This window comes from Grampus griseus (genome assembly GCF_964374135.1).
Source record: "Grampus griseus genome assembly, chromosome: 14".
In the NCBI taxonomy this organism is placed as follows: Eukaryota; Metazoa; Chordata; class Mammalia; order Artiodactyla; family Delphinidae; genus Grampus; species Grampus griseus.
The window spans coordinates 6,097,165-6,117,892 of record NC_139008.1 but is presented as its reverse complement, the minus strand read 5'-3'; the positions used below and the strand labels follow the sequence as shown (position 1 = coordinate 6,117,892).

Sequence of the window (20,728 nt, the reverse complement as noted above, 5' to 3'; positions counted from 1 at the left end):
AACCCTTTACAATTCTAAGATTCTATTACTGTATGACTTTATCATATCTTGGATCAAAACTGTCTTTCACACAAACTGACAAGAACAGCATTTCATCACTTTGTAATGTTTGATGTTTAATCATCTAAGACATAGTAGATTTTGGTGCTTAAGAGCTTAGCTTTTGGAGACAAAGTGATCTTGGTTCAAATGCTCGTTCTGCCACTTATTGGCTGTGTGACCTCGGGCAAGTGAATCAACTATTCTGAACCTCAAGTTTTTCCCAACTGTAAAATGAGGGCGCTAAGAAGTGAAACCACCTCATAATGTGAGGATTAAGTGAGGTGATCCACATAAAGCACTAAGCATGATGTTTAGAACACAGTAAATGCTCGACAGACATCAACACCAGGCTTCACTGAAGTTGTCACTCTCATTCAAGTCCTATATCACCTTTAACTCTGTAATTCTGTTCGCAGGCAACAAGAGTCTCACCAACGAGGCCCTCTGACACTCACAGGTTGCATTAAGTGGGTGGATATTTGTCCTGAGTGTGTTATTTTCTCTCTTCAAGCAATCAGTGGCTTTCAGCAAGAGCCACTTGATTCCATAATCCTTACATTATTTTTATTTTGTTCCCCAAACCTTACCCGAGTCAGTGCATCCCCTTCTACCTGAATTCCACCCCAGTTCACCAAAGTTAATGTCTCCCAATTGAATGGCCGCCACACGCCCGAAACTACCAGTGCCCTGCCCACCATCAGTGACGTGGTGCTCATTGCCTCATGGTGAGTGGCCAGCTCCACAGGGCATTCTTACAGGACTACTCATGGTGCCACACATCAGATCACATTCCCTAAAGCAGAGCCTGAGACAAGGATTCAGAGCCATGTGATTTGTTGACGGCGTGGAGGGGCTGAGGGGATGGTACAGGAGCATGGATATAGTCTAATGAAGTCTAGCCTCAGCCTGATCCACAATGGGTGCGTCTGAAGCATAAACTGCACCAATTTCCCACCTTGAGGCACGTGAATCAGCCCTTTGTACCCCCATATCAATCCGTCATTGGCTAGGGGGTGGGGAGGACAGCTAACTCCTGGATGGGGCAGCTCTGATCACCTGAGGGCAATTCCCTCAGAGTCTCCGGAGAACAGGATGAGCTGTGAGCACTTGGCAGACAAAACTCAAAGCAGCTGGGGGATGGGTATGGCAGCCTGGTAAAGGGGATCTGGACCAGGTACCAGTGTACAGCACACAAAATCAACAGGTATTTATTGGGTGTTTATTTGTAAGCCAGGCAGTCAGCAGAAGCAGGACTTCGGTGGCGCCCAGAAGCGCCTCTCCCTCTCTCTAGCAAACAGGCTCAAGTTTACCCTCTTTTCCATGTCATCATCCTTCCCCCACAACCCCTACCCAGACCTTCCCACAGGCAGGGCTCACCAGACCAGGACCTCCCTGCATCTACTAATGTTTACTTTCAAATCCAGCTGCAACTCAAGTTGAAACTCCTTCTCTATGCCATTATCCTATGGGGGAGATCTATCTCCCGGGCAACTGGGAGTTGGTACATCTACTGCTTGGACAATTCTTGATTCAACTTGGTCCAATTCCTTCTATGGACATAGCTGCCCTCATTCTTGTGGGTAACAGAATAACCAGTCCACAGTCTGGCCCGTCTTCTCTTCTCTATTCCCCTAAGGTCCCGCTCCCCTCTCCCCAGGCTGTGACTGACCAACACAGTTTCTCCTGAATTTACAAACTTAACTTCTCTTTTCTACTAGCTAACCATGATGCCAGGAGAATCAAGATAAAACAAAAAGGTAGAGTGTGTTTCATGGAGAAGTTGTAGGTTGAATAAGGCAGCGAGAACACATACCATCCAGCCTCTGAACCTCAATTTTGCCAAAATAGAAATACCTTAAGTCAATTTCTTTTGAAAAGGTTTAATACTCAAGATGAGAATGTCGCCTGGAGCACTCCAGTGGCTGGCATCACATCTAGAAAAGGTTCATTGATGAGGTACCCAAACCAAGATCATGCTGAAGGGTTCTTTCTTTCACTGTGCTCTTCCCTGAATAGATAAGCTGTCAAACAAGGCAGAAACTACAAATGAAGCTTATTCCTACTGCATTTGTGAGGCTTTTCCCACTGTCAACGTTCTGAGAGTCGCACGAAGAATGAGTGCCATCTGAAGGCTTCCCTTCGTCCACTGTATCCTTGGGTTCTCTCCTGTCTAGACTCTCAAGCTTGAAGATGCAAACGAACGCATTTCTCAGTGGAAAAGCAGCTATCTATCTGCTGTGGATGCTCCAGTGTCCTAAGTTCTAACTGAAGGATCTCAACAGATCCATAGGTTTGATGGTTAAGTTGGAGGAGATGCTTGAAGTTATTACATTCGTTATAGGAGTAGGGTTTGTCTTCAGGAAGGCTTCTCTAAAATCGTGTAAGAGCTGTTCTACGATAGAAACCTCTAGACACTTAAGGTATTTATGGGATCTGTCCTCTCGTGACTTCTCAGATGTTTAAAGAGGCTACAACTCCAACTGAAACTCATTCCGCATTCTTTACATTGAAAGGGTTTCTCACCAGTATGGATCCTCTGATGTTGATTAAGATGTGCCTTCAGAGCAAAGCCTCTGCCACATTCGTTACATTGATGGGCTTTCAGGTTGGAATAGCTTTTGGGATGTTGTTTTGTGTGGGAACACTGGCCAACGCTTTCTCTACACATATCCCATTTATAGGTTTTCTCTGCGGTATGAGTTCTGTAATGCTGAATGAGCTCTGAACTGTAATGAAAGGCTTTGCCACACACATCACACTTATAAGGCTGCTCTTGCAACTCAACCTTCTTATCCTCAATCACCGTTAAGTTCCAGCTGTACGCTTCCCCGCGGATGCTATTTTGTTCATTTTTCTGGCCCATGTGGAGCACCTGGTGTTCAATGAGGCTAACATACTGAAAAAAGATTTCTCCACATTCATGACACTGATGGGATTTCTCTCTCGAGTGGAGCCTGAGATGCCCAGCAAGGTGTGAACGTCTCCCAAAGCCTTTCCCGCACTCATTACACTTAAAGGGCCTCTCCCCACTGTGCACACTCTGGTGCTGAACAAGGTGGGACCTCACTCTAAATGCTTTCCCACACAAGGGACAGGTGTAGGGCTTCTCCCCAGTGTGGACCCGCTGATGCTGAGTTAGGTGTACACGCTGATTGTAGCTTTTCCCACACTCGTCACACCTAAATGGTTTCTCCCCGGTGTGTATTCGCTGATGCTGGATAAGATGTGCACTCTGAATAAAGCTTTTCCCACATTCGTTACATTTATGCGGTCTCTCTCCAGTGGAGGACTTTTTGTGGACATACGTGACTTCGCTGAAATTCATCCTCTTTGAAGAGGGCTGTCCTAGTATCTCTTTCATGGGAATTCCCTGCTTTCTATCCAATTTGCCCTGGTGTTCATGGCCTTCTCCAAAATCTTGAACCTGAGAAACATTTCTTGGGATTATTCCTGTTGGTTCCATGTCTGCTTCTGAAAATTCTGAAATTTTCTTCTTAACATTCAATTTTGTATTCTTACTTCTTTTATCATTGCCTGAAAAGATAAAGAGGAAACACAAATGTTATCAGTTCTTTTACAGAAGAAAAATAAACTATCAGGCAAAAGAGGATAATCAAATGAAACTACGAGGTAATAGGAGTAACAAAGGCGGGGTGAAGGGTGCATGGACGTGCTTGATGTTAACAGAAAAGAACCTTTCGGTGTCTGTTCAGTGAAAAGAACAAAATGAAGAGAAAGCTTACTCGGGAGGGTGGTGAGAACGACTGAGGTTAGGCGATCACAGGGGAAAGCCAGACACTTTTATTACATAGGAAAGAGAGAAGGGAATTCTGAAATGGGAGAGGAGGTAGGAAATGTGGAGTCAGGGAGACAGATGAGACAGAACAAAGATACACAAGTGGGGAGTTCCCTGGCAGTCCAGTGGTTAGGACTCCGTGCCTTCATTGCCGTGGGCCCAGGTTCAATCCCCTGTTCGGGGAACTAAGATCCTGCAAACTGCGTGGCAGCAGCCAAAACACAATTTTTTAATAAAAAATAAATTTAAAAAATGAAGATACACAAGTGAACAGTGAGAACTGATGAAAACTAGAAGAAAGGAGTATGAAGAGGATACAGAGTTGGAAGAATACCCGACTGGGAGCCAGGAAAAAAGAGAAATGAGCCAGTAGAAAATATTGTCAATACGATGCGTGACACATCAACCTTTGCTCTATGCCCTTAGCCAACACCCCAGCTTCCTTTTCCCTCCCAGGGCACCCGACACTTCTTTGGGAATGCTCCTCCCATCAGACCGTCAGCTCCACGAGGGCACGAGCAGTGTCTGTTCTGCTTCCTGCTGAATCCCAAGCACCTAGCACTGGAGGCACTCCATAAATACAGCTGGATGAGCACACAAAGTATCCCTCCCTCGATCAAAAAAATGGGGGAAGTATTAACTAGGAAACTAGGCCGAAGAACAATTACAGGGAAGATATAAAAGATCCTATTTTAAAGCAGCTGCTTCCCAGGTTCGGAGTGCTATTGGATGGATTTCCCCCAAGAGGCAGTCACCAAGGAGAATGGGATCAAACTGGCTGAGGAGACAGCTGAGCTCGACCCAGGCCATAAAGACACCATGAGCTTCATAAGCTCCTATTCCATGTTGGAATAGGTGACAGCAGCTGTTAATGTGAATGACAAGTAGCTGGGCTTGGGGACACCAAAGGCATAATTTAAAAATAAACACTTTGGCCAGTCTTCGAGTTTTCTGAAGAATATTAATAAAAGCCTTTAAGTTCACAGCACAGTTTACAGTGATCTTATCCTTACAGAAGTCATGTGAGCAGATAAAAAAATAAGTACCAGCAGGAAAATTACTCAGCCTGATTCATAACTAAATTACTGAAAATGAATACAGCAAAGAATTCTCTTCTGCTTACACAATTTGCTAACAACAACAAAAAAAGTTTGATAGTCCTGGAAGAAATTTAGTACAACTGATACTCTCATATGTGGTATAATTGTTTTAAAAAGCAATTTGGCCATATGTATCAAGAACCATAAAAATGTCCTTGACCTTTCATCCACTAGTCCCACTTCTGGGCATCTATTATAAGGAAATATTCCCAAGTAGCAAACAAGGCATAAGCACAGTTATCAGGACAAAAGAGAAAAAAAATTAGAATTTCAGCTGGGGAACAGTTGAGTAGACCATGATGTTTCTACACAATGCCGGGTTGTCAAAAATAACAAACAGGAGGGCCAAGCAACGCTGGAAAATGTGTGTGTCTAATATTTGATTGCACCCTATGAGTAGCCCTATATAAAAAAGGCTTATAAAAAAAATGGAGGCACACTAAGTAATAACAGTTCTACTAGTTAGGATGGTGGGATTATGGGTGATTTTTTTCCCCCTCCCACTTTCTTTCCCCCAAACTTCCGGTACAGTTGACCCTTGAACAACACGGGTTTGAACTGCAAAGGTCCGCTCATATGCAGATATTTTTCAATAAATATGTACTACAGTCCTACACAACCCACAGTTGGTTGAATCCAAGGATGTGAAACAGCAATACGGAAGGCTGACTGTAAAGTTACATGTGGATTTTGGACTGCGAGGGGGTCAGCACCCCTAATCCCTCTGCTCTTCAAGGGTCAACCATACTATTATTACTTTAGCATTTTAAAGTAAGTGAAATAACTAAATTGGGAAAAGGGGGAAGAGGGAAGAAGCATGTAAGAGAGCCAAAGTCCTCACTTACGAAATAGAGAGTCAACAGATAATGTCTAAAATTCATGGGTCAAGCAACAGCCGTATTATTTTAAAATGTGGAATTATCAGAAGAAACAGGTAAGATTGCTGAGAGCAGCACCTCTGGGGAAAGAGAAGTTGTGGGGATGGTGGGGAGGGCATAGAGTTTTGCCAACTAATCTGACAATTAATTAAAGTACAGGTGATACAGACATAGAGAACAGGCTGGTGGTTGCCAGGGTGGAGGGGGGTGGGGGAGGGAAGGACTGGGAGGTTGGGATCAGCAGATGCAAACTATTATGTAAAGAACGGATAAATAACAAGGGCCTACTGTAGAGCACAGAGAATTATATTCAATACCCTATGATAAACCATAATGGAAGAGAATCTCAAAAAGAGAAGTATATATATGCATAACTGAATCTCGGCTGCACAGCTGTCATTAACACAACACTGTAAATCAACTATCTTCAGTAAAAAAAATAAGAATTTAAAAAACCCCATAAAGTACGTGATAATAAAATAGACGGTAACTCTTTGTCCCTTCCTGCCACTGCTGCCAGGACCACCACCCATCTGTCCGATAGTTCTAAGCTGATAAGGCAATTTCTGCCTCGTTTATGCTCCGAAGACAAACTGCTCACACCTACATCTTTGGGATTTCTCTCTGAAGTGGCGCTTGAGGTGCTCGATCAGGTGGGAGTGGCGCCCGAAGCTCTTCCCGCACTCGGGGCAGCCGTAGGGCCTCTCCCCGCTGTGCACGCTGTGATGCTGGACCAGGTGTGAGCTGACACGGAAGGCCTTCCCGCACACCTGGCACTTGTAAGGCTTCTCGCCGGTGTGCACACGCTGGTGCTGGGTGAGGTGCACGCGCTGGTTATAGCTTTTCCCACACTCCCCGCACTTAAACGGTTTCTCTCCCGTGTGGATTCGCCGGTGCTGGATGAAGTTGGAGGCCTGAAGGAAAAATTTCCCGCAGTCGTTACATCGGTGCCCTCTCTCGCCGTTGGTGTTTGGCTTCCGGTTCACGTCTGTGATGGCACTGAGGTCTCTTTTCTGGGAAGGGGTCTGCCTTGATTTCCCCATGGGGGGGTTGACCTGCCACCTTTCTACCACGCTGTGAGGGTCGCTAACTCCTCCAAACTCTTGACTCGGGGGGACATTTCTTTCAGGGCTTCCTGAGGTCATCCAGGGCGATTCGGCTTCATCAGAAATCTGCTTTACTATCAGTTCCACATTGTCGTTCCTGGACTCGTAATCTGAGATAATAGAGGGAAAATGGAAACGTTAGCTTATTCCCCGCATTCAGAAATAGCGGATAATTACATGAAACCAACACGTGCAAGCAAGGCGTGACTTTGTAAAGCCATCTGCAAAATGACTTCACAATACAGGGATAGGATGAAGAACACTGAAGCAGGAAACTGAGGCAGGTTAGGGAAGACAAAGCCGGCAAGAATGGTTCAAGGGGATGCGACTGGGAGAGCAGTCATTCCATTTAATGACAATCACATCCTCTGGGTACAGTACATCCGTACAGTACCTGTTTGGGAACACCTGTGCCATGTCAACTGTTCTCAGTAAAATCTGATACTGGGTGATGCAGCTAACCCAGTCCTCACCTTCCTCTTCTTGTTTATTCATAGCCTGGAGAAGAAAGAGGATCTTTCTAGCTTTTTCAATCCCCAAAGAATCTCAGTTTGGTGTGAATTAGTCTAAAGGGGAAAAGGCGTTCTTTCTGTACCCAGAGAAGTCCTACAACTGTCGAGAGCTAGCTCACCACTCAGTGGTCATTGATGAACAGAGACATTTAAGAGGCTGCAATCGGTTCCCTGTGTAACTGGATCAGCAGCATGTATTTCACTCAAAACTCTGACATTTAATATAGTTTGCAAGGACAAACCTTCAGTAGTTAACAAAAAATAGGGAATGCTTTTTAAAGGATAGATAGATCATGGCCTACTGAGAACTTTCCAGTAAGGCTGTTTTGTAGAAAGAAAAGTAGTTTTCAAACATTACATAAAAATGGTATTAAGCACTAATGTTTGCAGAGTGTGTACTATGGACCAGGCACTATGCCTTCCAGTGCTTTTCAGTTTTATGGCATTTAATCCTTACAATGACCCTTTGAGAGAGTTACTATTACTATCCTTTTTTTGATATAGCAAGAAGTTGTAACTCTTGTACCATGAAGGCAACTTTAAATTTATTTTCTAACTATTTTTACTTAATTCTCTTCCTAAAAAGACATTTTAAGAGTGGAAACAAACATATAAACAAAAGAACTCTATCACAAAACCAAACTTTTTAGATGTTTCTTCCTCCTGCATTTAACTAGGCAAGTAATCTCAGCTATCACAGTATTTCTTTTTCTTTTATTCTCATTTACTTATGTCCACACATTTTATTCTTATTAGAGCTCTCTCCCGTTCAGCAAGGCAAATAAGCTCATGGCTTTCTTTTTCCAGGGGTGAATTTGAAAAAAATCACATGAGCTCCATGTATCTCTTTGGGACTATTCACAATCGCCCGTTTCCAGAGAAGGTGATGATACAGGTTGAGATACCAGTTGGCTTACAGGTTTTTTTTTTTCCTCTTTCCCCTCCCCTTCTCTGAGTACATGAGGAGCTTTCTGTTGATTCTCCTGATTTATGTGTATGTTTGACAGAGAGCTGTGTTCCTTGTTCAACACTATGCCCGGCTGCTTAGTAATGCATTGGGGGTGGGGGGGTGAGGAGGGAGTTGGTTCCAAAACACCCAATCAGCAGATTCGGTGCTTTACAAATTCACGCTTTTCAACCTCACTGGTACCCCACACTGGCATCCTACATTTCTAAGGCTGGCTAGTTTCCCACTCATTCTTCTCAGCAGCTACATCAAAACGTCTTCATCGTGATCTCCAAGATAGATCACTGTATTTAAAAATAAAGGAGTGTTCTGGCACAAACTTGTCTACACACAGACTGTGTCTAGAGATGCAATCAGGAAGCTTAACTAACTGTCGCTGCCTCTGTGCGGGAAACGGAGGGACTGAGGGTCGGGAGACTCACTTCTCACTTTAAACCCACTTAAACTATTCGGATAATTTTTACCACGTGCGTGCGAACCAAAGTCCTCGCTGCACTCAAACCTCTGCTCCACCACCCACTCCATCACCTGGTCACTCGCAACAGGTGACTCTGTCTCCTATTCCAGGGAGAGTCTAAACTATCCAGTCAAGACCTCCTTGGACATCCTACAACCACAAGTGTCAGCGTGCTGGCAGCCTGATTCTCCCGTCCTCCCCTTGCCTCACAGCGGAAGAGCTGACCCTCCCCCTCACCGAGGTCAAGCTTTCCTCCGAAGGGGCCTCACCAGGCCATTCTGTTTTCCAGGGACCTCCCTGCACCAATTATCTGCTCTTCCTCACTCTAGCATTTCATACTCACTCCCCACCAGCCCTCGCCCAGTGACATTTCAGTGTGCTTAAAACTTCTCCCGTTAACAAAGACAACATACAAAACCCACCCATCCATCTACACCAGGTACGCTGTCGGTGACCAGCCCTCTTTTGCTTCGCCTTCACAGACAATGTTCTTGAAAGTTTATCTACAATAGCTTTCTCAAATTCTCTCCTGTGCAATCTTCCAAGAAACTGTCTCTTGTTCTCCAACTTCCCAGCCACTCCATTGAAACGGCTGTCTCCACGATTCATTCACTAATTTTTAAAAATCTCACTTCTAAATTTGATGGATACTTTAAAAATCGTGACCATCTCTGATGCTGTTAGGAACCCACAGGATGAAAATTCTCAAATGTGGTCTTCCCAGAGAAGCTGAAGAGGCAGAAACCACTGAACATGTTCTTAGTGTAGAAGAGTTTACTCAAGTTGTAAAGATATTGTAAGAAAAAGATGAATAATGAGAAAAAAAAAAATCAGGACTTCCCTGGCGGTCCAGTGGTTAAGATTCCGCGCGTGCATGGCAGCGGGCGCGGGTTTGATCCCTGGGCTGGGAAGTTCTGCATGCCGCGCGGTGCGGCCAAAAAACAAAAAAACAGAAAGTAACAATTCAAAACCCCTTGGAGAATGGTACAGAAAAACTGCGCCAAGTTCTGCAACTCTGAAACCCATTAAATACCTATAAAGTAATTGAAAAAGATAAAACAATACTAATCAACTCAAATCAGACAAGAAAGGTATTTGAAATTAATTTTAAAAGAGAATGAAAAAAATTTGCATTAAATATGATAATATTTATACTACATAAATAATTCCTTGAGACCACCACTAAAATCCCAATAGATAAACAAGCAGAGGGCATATGCAAATAAACCTAAGAAAACACAAATATATACCAACAGTAATAAAGGAAATGGAAAATTTGAGAGAGAAGTCAATTTTACTTTTTAAATAAAAGCCTGTGAGTGAACTAAACCCTTAACGATACAAACTGAGATAATGTTTTTCAAAAGAAATCTGGCATTAGAGTATATGTATTCCATCTAAAGTCTACTTGATAGTGATCGATAGTGTGCTTGATAGTGTGCTTGACAGTGATTCTTCCAAAAGAATTCACTCAAAAGAAGATAAAATTCATAAGCTTCAAAATGTCTGCCACAGTGCTGAGATTTTTCACAATTGCTCCAGGCAGCACAATCAAATATTAGTTTCCAAGATCATAACTTAGAAATAGGTTCAAAATCTTATCTGGGGTGCAAAATTCAAGAAGGGATAAGACATGTAAAATGCAGATGCCAAGGCAAACATCATAAAACAAGTACCGGTGATGTGAGAATGGTAATAGAGTGAACAAGTTGCCACCCATGCGTGAGAGGAAAGGAAAAGAATGAATGCTATTGAGACACTGTAATAACTACTTCAATGAACGGTTATTCAGCAAAGTCTGAGATGCTTTCACAAATGAGAATTATTCAGTTAACAATGATTCAGTTTGTCAAGGAACAGAGTACAATCACTACTACAACTCTGTTAAGATCCAATCCTGTTAGTCTTAAGCTAAATATAACATTTGCTGGATTGCAAATACTATCCCCAAAGCATTATCAGTCCTCAATCTTACTCTTATTATGATGGAGATAATCAGAATAAGCGGAATAAGAAAAAAAGAAAGAAAAAAAGAAAAAAAGAGAGAAGGGTGATATACTCTTTCACAGACAAAAAAAAATACGCAAAGTCACAGTGATTAAAACATACATGCCTTTACAGGATGTGCTATAAATATTCTTAATAACAAAATGAAGATGTCCTAATCCATGCAGACAAAATCATTCTTACCCATGGAAGTAATACTCCCATAATTCTCCTTCCTGTCATCCCTATAGAGGGACTTCTGGGACTGGTCCAAATGTCCCCATTCCTCCAGGATGAAGGATACAGCCACGTCAGCCACATCTTCAATTTTCACCAACTTCTGAAACACGAGATCTCCACTAAATTCCCATTCCCTAGGTTCAAATTTGGAGCGAGGGGAGGAACTGGGAGCCTTAAGGAAAGAAAAAGGGGAGGGACTGTGCTTCACAGAGGATGGGGGAGCAGAACAGAAAAAGACAGAAAAGCACAAACCCAAGATGGGCCCGGTCTCTGGTTAAAGAGACAGAACCCTGATAAAGACTCAGGCTTAAGGCAGCTACTTGTCCAAAATCAGACGTGGGTCCTCAATGTGGGCACAGGGACACCGGCTCACCTGGGGCCCAGCTGAGAGAAGTGAGGCTGTCAGCTCCTGGCTGTCCTTCAGGGGAAGGGAGGGAACTTGGAGAGCAGGAAGGGCTGAGGGGGGGAGAAAAAGAGGTGTCAGTGAGAATCCCTCTACCCAGTTCCAATTGCCATCATGTTCCGCTTTTTGCTCAAGAATCCACAATGGCGCCCTGTGGCATCAAGACCAAATTCTTCTGCTCAGCCTTCAAGACACTCTACATTCTGGGCCCCCCACACCTACCCTATACTCACCCTTTCCCTGAGAAAAACTAGACTCCCTGTGTTGGTCAGGCGAATCCTGCTGCCGACTGGGGATGGTACCATTCCCCTATAAAGGATGCTCTCTGCTCTGCCCAGGTCAAACCTAGTCACCTCAAAGAACCTCCAAAGGCCCACTCTTCCGTGAAGCTGAAGCGCTGCCTAGAGCCAGGGCTTCCCAAGCTCTAATGTGCAAACAAATCCCCCGGGGGTCTTGGTACAGGGCAGACTCTGCCTCAGGTGTTCCAGGGCAGCCCCCATGTTCTGCATTTCTAACAAGCTCGAAGGTGATGCTGGTGGTGCTGCAGCACTTCGGACCTCACTTTGATCAGCAAGGCCTTAGTTCACGTTCTCTCCCTTCAAAAAATGACTGCGGTTGGTTTATAGTCAGCCAACTAGCTTGTATTAAGTCTACTCTGTGTGTTCTAAGAATAGGCAGAGAAAACAATTCCTGCCTTCCAAAACCTCACCGTCTGATGGGGAAGGCAGACATGGAAGCTTTACTCCTGGCACAGGGTAAAGAGTATTATCCTCAAAGTTCACCCAAGTTCCTGCAGGAACACAGAGGCAGGGGCATCTACAGAGTGGAGAGCAGGAGGTGGGAGCACCCGGAAAGCCCTTCCACAGGAAGTGACTCTGGAAGCAGGGGTGGGGTGGGATGAGGCGGGATGAGGGTGCTTTCTGGGTAGAGTGAATCACATGTGCAAGGCCCGGAGGGTCTGGTCTCTAGATGCTAGTGAACATTTGACCCTCTGCTCTCACCTCTGCTCTCCTCTGTCCAAGATTCATGGTGCATCCGGATCTGTCTACATGCACCCTGACTTGGAGACCCACCTGGTATCAACCTTTAACACGACGATTTAGACCTTTCTATGGTGTCCCCGGTCCCAGAGATGTATGTGCATATGTAGCTTGCTTGTGTCCAAGGACTGGGAAGTAAGGAGCAAAGACCCACAATAGAGGAGATCGTGGTTAGAAATGAAAGCCGAAAACAGACACGGGCTCTGAACCCAGGAGTGTGGTTACAGTCAAAGTAAGACGTGAAAGAGAGGGATGAACATAGTCTATACACAAACAGTAATTATGTTCCAGTCATAATTGGAATAATGAGAATAATTACATTCTAAATAATCCCACTTATTTTTTTTGAAGTTCCTGTGAAACCTGTTGTTTCTAACTTTTAAGTAAACAACTTCGGCCCTCTCAAGATCAAATGAGTCCCAGAGATGGAAAGCCAGCTCTCGGTGCCAGCAGAGGCACGAAGGATGCAGCATCTTCCAGGGTGTAAAACAAACCAACCCAAACCAACCCTTTTGTTGGAATAAGGAACGTGGCCAGGGTCTGGCTAACAGGGCAGAGAAGAGAAGCACCACTGAGGGAGCAAAGACGAGACTCTGCGTGTGAAGGAAGATGACAGTGATCAGAAGGGGACACGGTTCTGCGCTGGGAGAGCCTGGAGGTAAAGCAGGCAGCGCAGCTCAGCATGGGGTAAACGTGCAGACTTACAGCCAGACTGCCTGGGGTAACATCCCAGCTCTGCCGTGTAATAGCTTTGGGACTTTGAACAAATTATTTAACCTCTGAGGGCCTCAGCTTCTTAATTTCTAATATGAGAATAACAATAATACCTAGTCCATGGGGTTACTGTGGGCATTAACCCTTGGAATGCCAGCTAGGTCTACTAGGTACAATTCTGGGTATGGGGGTTCTCTTTTTTTGGACAGTTTCAACTATTTTTAAAGACTAGAATGACATGACTTTTATTCTTTTAGAGGTCTTCTGAAGAACAAAAAGAAAATGTTAGTATTATTAAAAAATAAAAGAAAACTCTTATTTTGTAATTTCCATACGGATCCATTGGACCTTTTTACAAATCTAGGATACATTTTGGGATCTGAATGATCTTCTATCTCCTGTACCATGAAGCACTCTTCTAGTTCATCATCCTAGGAATTATTTCATTTTTACTAATTATTCATTAATGAGTCTTAATGTTACCACGAAAAGACTAAAATTATAAGAAAATGGGAGAATAAAAGAAATATTCAGGATCAGGCAATAGTGAAATAAACCATTGTTCTTCACTGTTCTCAAAGTATTAAGTACATTCCCCAGAGTTCTGCATCATCTTCGAGAAGGTTTAAGGCTGTTGACACCTGTTTTTAGCTTTCATTGACCACAGTCGAGAATTCAGAATTTCTCACTTTCCACCCACCCGTATCGACAAAGAGAAGAAAATGTGCCGTGGAAGACATTTCACTACTCGTAGGTGAATGAGAAGATGACACAGAGAGCGGTGTGCTAAAGACAGTATGAAACTGAAGGCATAGGAGAAAACTGACAAGAGTCTGCCAATGACAATATCCTAGACGAATCTTCCCACACTCAAGAAACAATGATAAACACTACATTTCTAATTCCAAAAAGGAGCTATGACACCTTAACCGATCATTCAACAGGAAGGACTTCATCACGTAATATTTTGCAACAAGATTCTGGACCATCCCATCTTGCTAAAAGGACATATTCATTTTGCTAAAGGGGTGGTATTGAGTGACAGTATTCTCTCTTTTTTTTATGATTTTTATATTATCAAAACATACTTGATACAAAGAGGTTTAATTCTTACTAAAGTTCCTTTAAGATTTTTCATTATCTTTTGATTCTTCTGTAAGTATTCATAAAATGACTTAAAAATATTAAAAAAAAAAATAGAAAGGACCCATTGGCCCCAGATGTTAAATGGTGAAGACTGTTTTTCCTGGTACTACACTGAGGGTTAAATGAGTTCATACACGTAAAGCAGTTTAGAACAGCTCCTGACACATAGTAAACACCACATAAGTAATAGTTACTGTTACCACAGTGAAAGGAAAGCTGGAAATGCTTAGAGCAGTGAGACTTCAAGGCCAACCACTATGAGGAGCCCGGAAGAAAGGCTGGGGCCAAACAGGAAATTCGAGTTCACAATTCCTTCTCCACACTCCGAAATCCCAAAGCTTTAAATACCAAAAGTTTTTTTGTTTTTCATTAACTTGGCCATTGAACTAATTTGACAGCAAAACCTGACCAGAACTGATATGAAGCTATTTGAAGTTTTTATTTAATCCACTTACTGTAACTAGGCATACATTTCACTGCCGAAATACTAAATTAATGTGTGATTATGGGGTCACACTTCAAATCCTGATGGCAGTGCACTGTGTGTAAATCAGATCCTCTTACTCAATCTGAAACATTCTAAGTTCTAAAATATATCTGATAGCAAGAGTTTCTGATTAGTGATATTAGACTTGTGGACATATATCATCATAAATGAGATACTCAGCTGCCCACTTTTCTTCCTTGATGTATCTCATACAGGTTAATAACAGTGAGGGCAAGAGGGAGGGAAGGAGAGAAAGAGGGAACACATGCTCTACAGGTCCTCGTGAAGCATGGCTTAAAATCAGATTTCACATGAATGGCTGAACAGCGCGAAGTGCAGTGAGGAACTGGAGAGCTTTGTCTGTCTACCTGAGCCTTAGGACAACAAAATGAATGAGGTAGAGCTGGAAAACTGTTGCAAAACCATGATAATACTTTTGTAAAAGACTTCTGTACATCTTTTAACAGTACCTGTACTCAGAGCTGTCGTCATCTGCAGCATAGCTCTCGAAGGACACTGGTTATTGGTACGACTCCTAGCCAGCCTGCGAGCTGACCAGGGACCCAATTCCAGGCCCCCACCCTTTCCCAACCTCCAGATCCACTGACTGCGGAGAGGCTGCCCAGCCCCAGGTCTCTCTACAGATACCGCTTACCCACACGGCCAGGGAGTCCACATCCATTCCACTGAAGCCCAGATCCTCACCGTTTTCCTCCCGAAGATGAGGCCTCTGCGGCTCGTGCTCAGGCTGCGGGTCCACGGGCAGGAGTTGGTGACTGAAGGACTCGGGCCCGGCTCCAGGCGGCACGACCTTCGGAGGAAGCACTTCAGCACACGCCACGACCTGACAACCACAATCACACCAATCAGCACGTTACAGGAAAGGCTACGAAGGAGCCCAGCAGGGTCACGTTACTCTTTCATTCACTCCTTGGCCAAGTATTTCACGTGCATCTACAACGAGCCAGGACTAATTACCCAACTGCTGCATAAACACGTTATAGTTGAAGACGACTTCCATTAGACATGTCGACACACCAATGAATACACAGTTACAAACTGTGTTATATGTGCAAAAGGAGAAGAAAGTGGTGCCATGAGGCAAGACAGATGAGACCTACTTCAGACTGGGTGGCCAAGGAAGGCTCTTCTGAGGAACTGTCACTGAAGTCAATACGTGGAAGAGGAAAGAAGCCAGCCGAGGGAAAAGTCAGGAGTGTCCCAGGCAGACAGAATGACATAAGCAAAGACGCTCAGGCAGAAAGCCAGTGTGGGCCAAGTTTAGTGAAGGGGGGAGAGAGTGAGAAACGAGCTTGGAAAAGTCAACACAGGACACAGGAAGTCACCCTCAAAGCCCCAGACGACCAGGTTCAAGTACGACAGACCAGCCACAAGAGCGGTGTGTCTCCGTCTTTCTGCCCTTTGTTCTTGCACAACCCTAGGGTACACAACCAGTCTCTAACATCTGCCTCTTCTGGAAGGTACTAGCTCAGTGCCATCCTAGCAGGTAATAAGATCCAGCTTTGAGATAGAATTGCCCTCCCCTCCCCAACCCCGCCACCGTCCCTTATGTTTCAAAGCACTTTCAGTTTTAACTCTCCCAGTAGTGGCAAAACGTGGCACAGGAGTATTACATTAAGAGGCAGAGGCAGCACAGTTGTGGCAAATATGACTCAACACGGAAGTGTGTGTGTCCTTGTGGACCTGCTCAGGACAAGAGTTAAGATGATGCCAAGTACGTCAAAGGGCTCCTGGGCAACGAAGAAGCAAAGCAGCCCTTGAGGACCCCTGAGAGTAGGACAGAGAAACCAAGGAGGAGGGGTAGAGGATAAAGCCTGGGAAAAGGCTTGCTAGAGACAAGAACTACCTGGAGATAAAGGTGAGAAACAATGCCAGGGATACAGAGGGCAGGCAGAGAGAAAGGCAAACACAGTGAGCTGTGCAGGCCCTCAGGAAAACCCCCCTCGCTGGGCCTCAGATCCCTGACCTACCATCAAGAAATGATCTCTGTGCTCCTTCCACAGATGGGGTGCATATCCCAATGACAGGGGTCAATGTGTAATATCTGCTGTAAGTCATCCATTTAAAAATGCTTTCTGTTTTAAACTATGATTTTGAATATTTATTACCATAAAAAAGTAGGGAAAGATTTGTCCGCTAATGTCCCAAAAAGGTTTAAAAAAGGAATAACCAGATGGCACCAGGAACCTTTACTTCTTGTCCTGACAGAAGCAATAGGAAGGTTCAAACACTCCGGTCTGCAAGACAATTATTCAGCTCAGCTGCAGGGTCTGGCGGCGGGTCCCCAGCAACTCCCTCTGCTGTCCTCTTGCCTCATGGAGTGAGCTAACCCAGCTGAAGAGCCTGAGGATGTTCTGGAGTATTGAAGTACCCCTGACCCAGAGGGGAAGAATAATGAGACTGGTACCTTACACTGAAGGGCAATGGCTCTGAAGAATGAGGGAAATTCTCTAACTAGCTTCAAAGTCTTGTACACCTAGGATCCCATGACTTTTGTTTCTTTGCTATAAAAAAAAAAAAAAAATTAAAGTTTCAGAAATGTGAGCCTAGCAACAAGAGGGAGGTAGACAGAGTCAGGTGATAAATGAGTAAGAAAGGACGAGAAGACGTAACAATGTAAAGATACGGAACCTCCCTAAATTAACATTCGATTTCATGCAATCCCAGCAAAAAATACCGACAGGATTTTTGGAGTGGTAGAAGCTAAATAATTCTAAAGTTCATATGGAAAAAAAAATATATTGAAAAAAAAATTTGGAAGGGGGAGGGCAGACCTATTGACCAAAACACTTTACATAACTCAGATAATTGAAATACTGATATGTAAACAGACAGTAAGATCAATAAAATAGAGTAAAAAGACCAGAAATGGACTCAAATACATGTAAAAATCTGGTATGTAATCAAGATGGCATTTTAATCAGAGAAGGAAAAAAAAAGGGATTGCTGTACAAGTTGCTGGGGCAACTGGACAGACATCTGGAAAAAAAATTAAGCTATAACCACACCAAACACCCTACACCAAAATGAATTCCAGATGGAGCTATCATTTCAAAGGGTAAAACAAAAACAACAACATCCATAACAAAAACGTGGGGAAGAAACGATAAGTTTCTTATAATACTCTAGTGGAGAGGGCCTTTCTAATTATGGCACAATTCCCAGAAAGCATAAATTAAAAGATTTAAACTGACTGCATAAAAATAAAAAAACCCGGCAAAGCAAAAATCTCCACAAGCAAAGACAAACAACAAAGCGGGAAAATAACTCTTGCAACTCAGATGGCAGACACAGTGCTTACTTTTTCTAACAGGTTAATATAAACAGATAGGTCACAGAAAAGGGTATATGCACAGCCTTCTAAAATATGTACAGTGATCAAACTCACTCATAAGAAAAAATGCATATTAAAATTGCACAGAAATATTGCATCTTTCAGATTGACAGTAATCAAAAAGTTGGATAACATCGTGTTATCAGGCTGCAAGCAAAAAATTTCTCTCATACATGGCTGTTGGGAATATAAGCTGGTATAACCTCTGCAGACAGCAATCTGTCAACAGCTGTCCAAACTACAAATGCAATGCGTACGGGCTCTGAGCCAACAATTTGACTTCTGAGCTTTGATTCTACAACTAATGATGTATATAAAGAATATTTATTGCAGCAAAGTCTGTTGCAGTAAAGATTCAGAAACAATCTAAAGGAACACTGTAAATGGCCTTCAACAGGAGTTAAATTATGGTACATCCATACAATGGAACACAATGCAGTTTCAAAGAGTGAGGCAGCTCTCTTTGCACTAACATAGAACAAGCCAGGATATACTATAAGAAAAAAAGCAAGAGGCAGAAGTGCACAATGATGTGAAAACATTTGTGTTTTTTAAAAAACAAGTCATACACATATACTCTAATATACACAGAATACAGTGTATCTCTGTAAGGATAGACAGGTATCATGGGACAATGGTTGCCTCTGGTGAGGAGAACTCTGGCGGCTGGGGAATTAGGGGTGGGAGGGACACTTACTTCTCATTATAACCTTATGTACATTTTGAACTTTGTATTATGTCACCACTCAAAAAATCAATACAGTAATTTAAAGTAGAAATAAAATCGCAGACTGTCTTCTCCAGATTAACAAACTGCATACTGCTTCTCTTTGCTGGAGTGGCAGGATATCTCCACAGTGCACCTAATCCCAGGAGAACAAAAGAATATGAATGAAGCACCAGGGCGCTCAGGATCTCACCCCTGCTCAGCAGCTCCTCAACTCTCTTCCTCTCCTTCCTCATTGCCCGAAGGTCTCCTCCTTCACTCACCTGTTGTCTGCGTTCCTCTAGTTCTCTTTCTATATTTTCTACCACGGCCACAGCCTCTTCTCCGTTTTCCGGGTGATGTTCTCTCACCCAGGTCTGGAACTCTTCAGGCAGGATGCTCAGGAACTGCTCCAGCACCAGCAGCTCCAGGATCTGCTCCTTGGTGTGCAGCTCGGGCCGCAGCCACTCACAGCAGAGCACCCGGAGCTGGCTAAGGGCCTCCCGGGGGCCTGACGCTTCATGGTACTGGAAGTGCTTGAAGCGCTGGTAGAAAGTCTCAAACACGGGCGGATTGTACTCCCTCATCCAGGTGCAATCTTCTTCTTCCACCTTCACTATCAGAAGGTCTTCTTGCTCTGGTGAAGTCTCCGCGGGAGGGTCTAAGTCTATAACTTCCCCAGATCCTGTCATTATCATTCCAACTCAAAGGGATCTCTCTCCAGGTAAGCTGGGTTACACGGACCAAACTTGTTTTCTGCTCTTTGAGATCTTCTGAAGGACACTTTCCTTAGCGTGCAACCTACTGATATATTGGAAATCGTTATTAGCAAAGAGATGACAAAGAGGTCATCTATCCTAAAGATGATCACCCAACAGAGTAATTTCCTTAAAAATTACAAGACAGCCATCACTCCACCCACAAAATAATGACCAACGGAGAATATTTCCAACATTTAAAAAGTGTAAAGGAGAGCAATAAAACTCTGACATACGGCCTCATGAAATACAATTTTTGTGGTGAAGAACATTGAATTTTATGTAAATAACAAGACAAGACTTACTAACTAGTCCAGACGCAGCCGCTCCTTCTCTCTACCACAAGCCAAACTTAAGTCAGAACAGAGGTCAAAAACATTACAATGGTCAAAATTGGTCCTGTCCCTCAATCCCTAATAGCTTGACAGACCAACGGGAAACTTCATGGGTCCCGAAGAGAGCCAAGGTTTTAAGTACAGATTTTGCACCTGGATTGCCCACAATCGCTCCTGACCCCGATCCACGGAAACCGGCCCGGTCAAGGTTAGGGACAGGACCCTCGTCTGTACACAAAGGTCATTCCCTTTCCTCAAGGCCACAGTCCCGGGGAGCTCCCCTGGAAGACCAAACTCCCGCAGCCAAGGCTGGGAAGACGGGTTTCTTCTTACAAACAGAGAGAAAGCCGAAGCCGACACTTCGCAACACTTCTTCGCCGGAAGTAAGCAAGTCCAAGCTTTCCCTGACCGGCGGGTAGAGCCATAAATCCCACCCCCGAGAGCACTTCCGAGTCCTCTCTAGGAATCCCGGAGGTCCCCGCCTCACCGCGGGAGGAAAGTGCCCGCCCCAGGCCCCGCCCCAGAGGAGCTGTGGGCCAACCGGCGGGGAGATGAGGCGCCGGCCCGGGATCCCAGTCCAACCTCCAGTAACGCGGCCATTCCCCGCCCACCGAGCCGCAAGTACAACAACGCTAGAGCCGGGGAGAAAACCCAGCCACCCTCTTCGCCACCCAACCCCACAGCCATTTAAACAGCCCGA

The 20,728-nt window shown here is 44.1% G+C and overlaps 1 protein-coding gene across 1 annotated transcript; it reads right to left on the bottom strand.

The window, feature by feature from the left end:
* Positions 1 to 1,265: 1,265 nt before the first annotated feature.
* Positions 1,266 to 20,342, bottom strand: ZKSCAN5 (zinc finger with KRAB and SCAN domains 5). The gene is made up of 7 exons (XM_082669903.1): positions 19,999 to 20,342; positions 19,220 to 19,739; positions 15,580 to 15,718; positions 11,458 to 11,540; positions 11,049 to 11,184; positions 6,424 to 7,032; positions 1,266 to 3,576 (listed from the first exon to the last, which is right to left on the bottom strand). The coding sequence occupies exons 2-7, from the start codon at positions 19,631 to 19,633 to the stop codon at positions 2,450 to 2,452; spliced, it is 2,508 nt and encodes an 835-aa protein (XP_082526029.1). The 5' UTR covers positions 19,634 to 19,739; positions 19,999 to 20,342; the 3' UTR covers positions 1,266 to 2,449.
* Between the last annotated feature and the right edge of the window lie 386 nt (positions 20,343 to 20,728).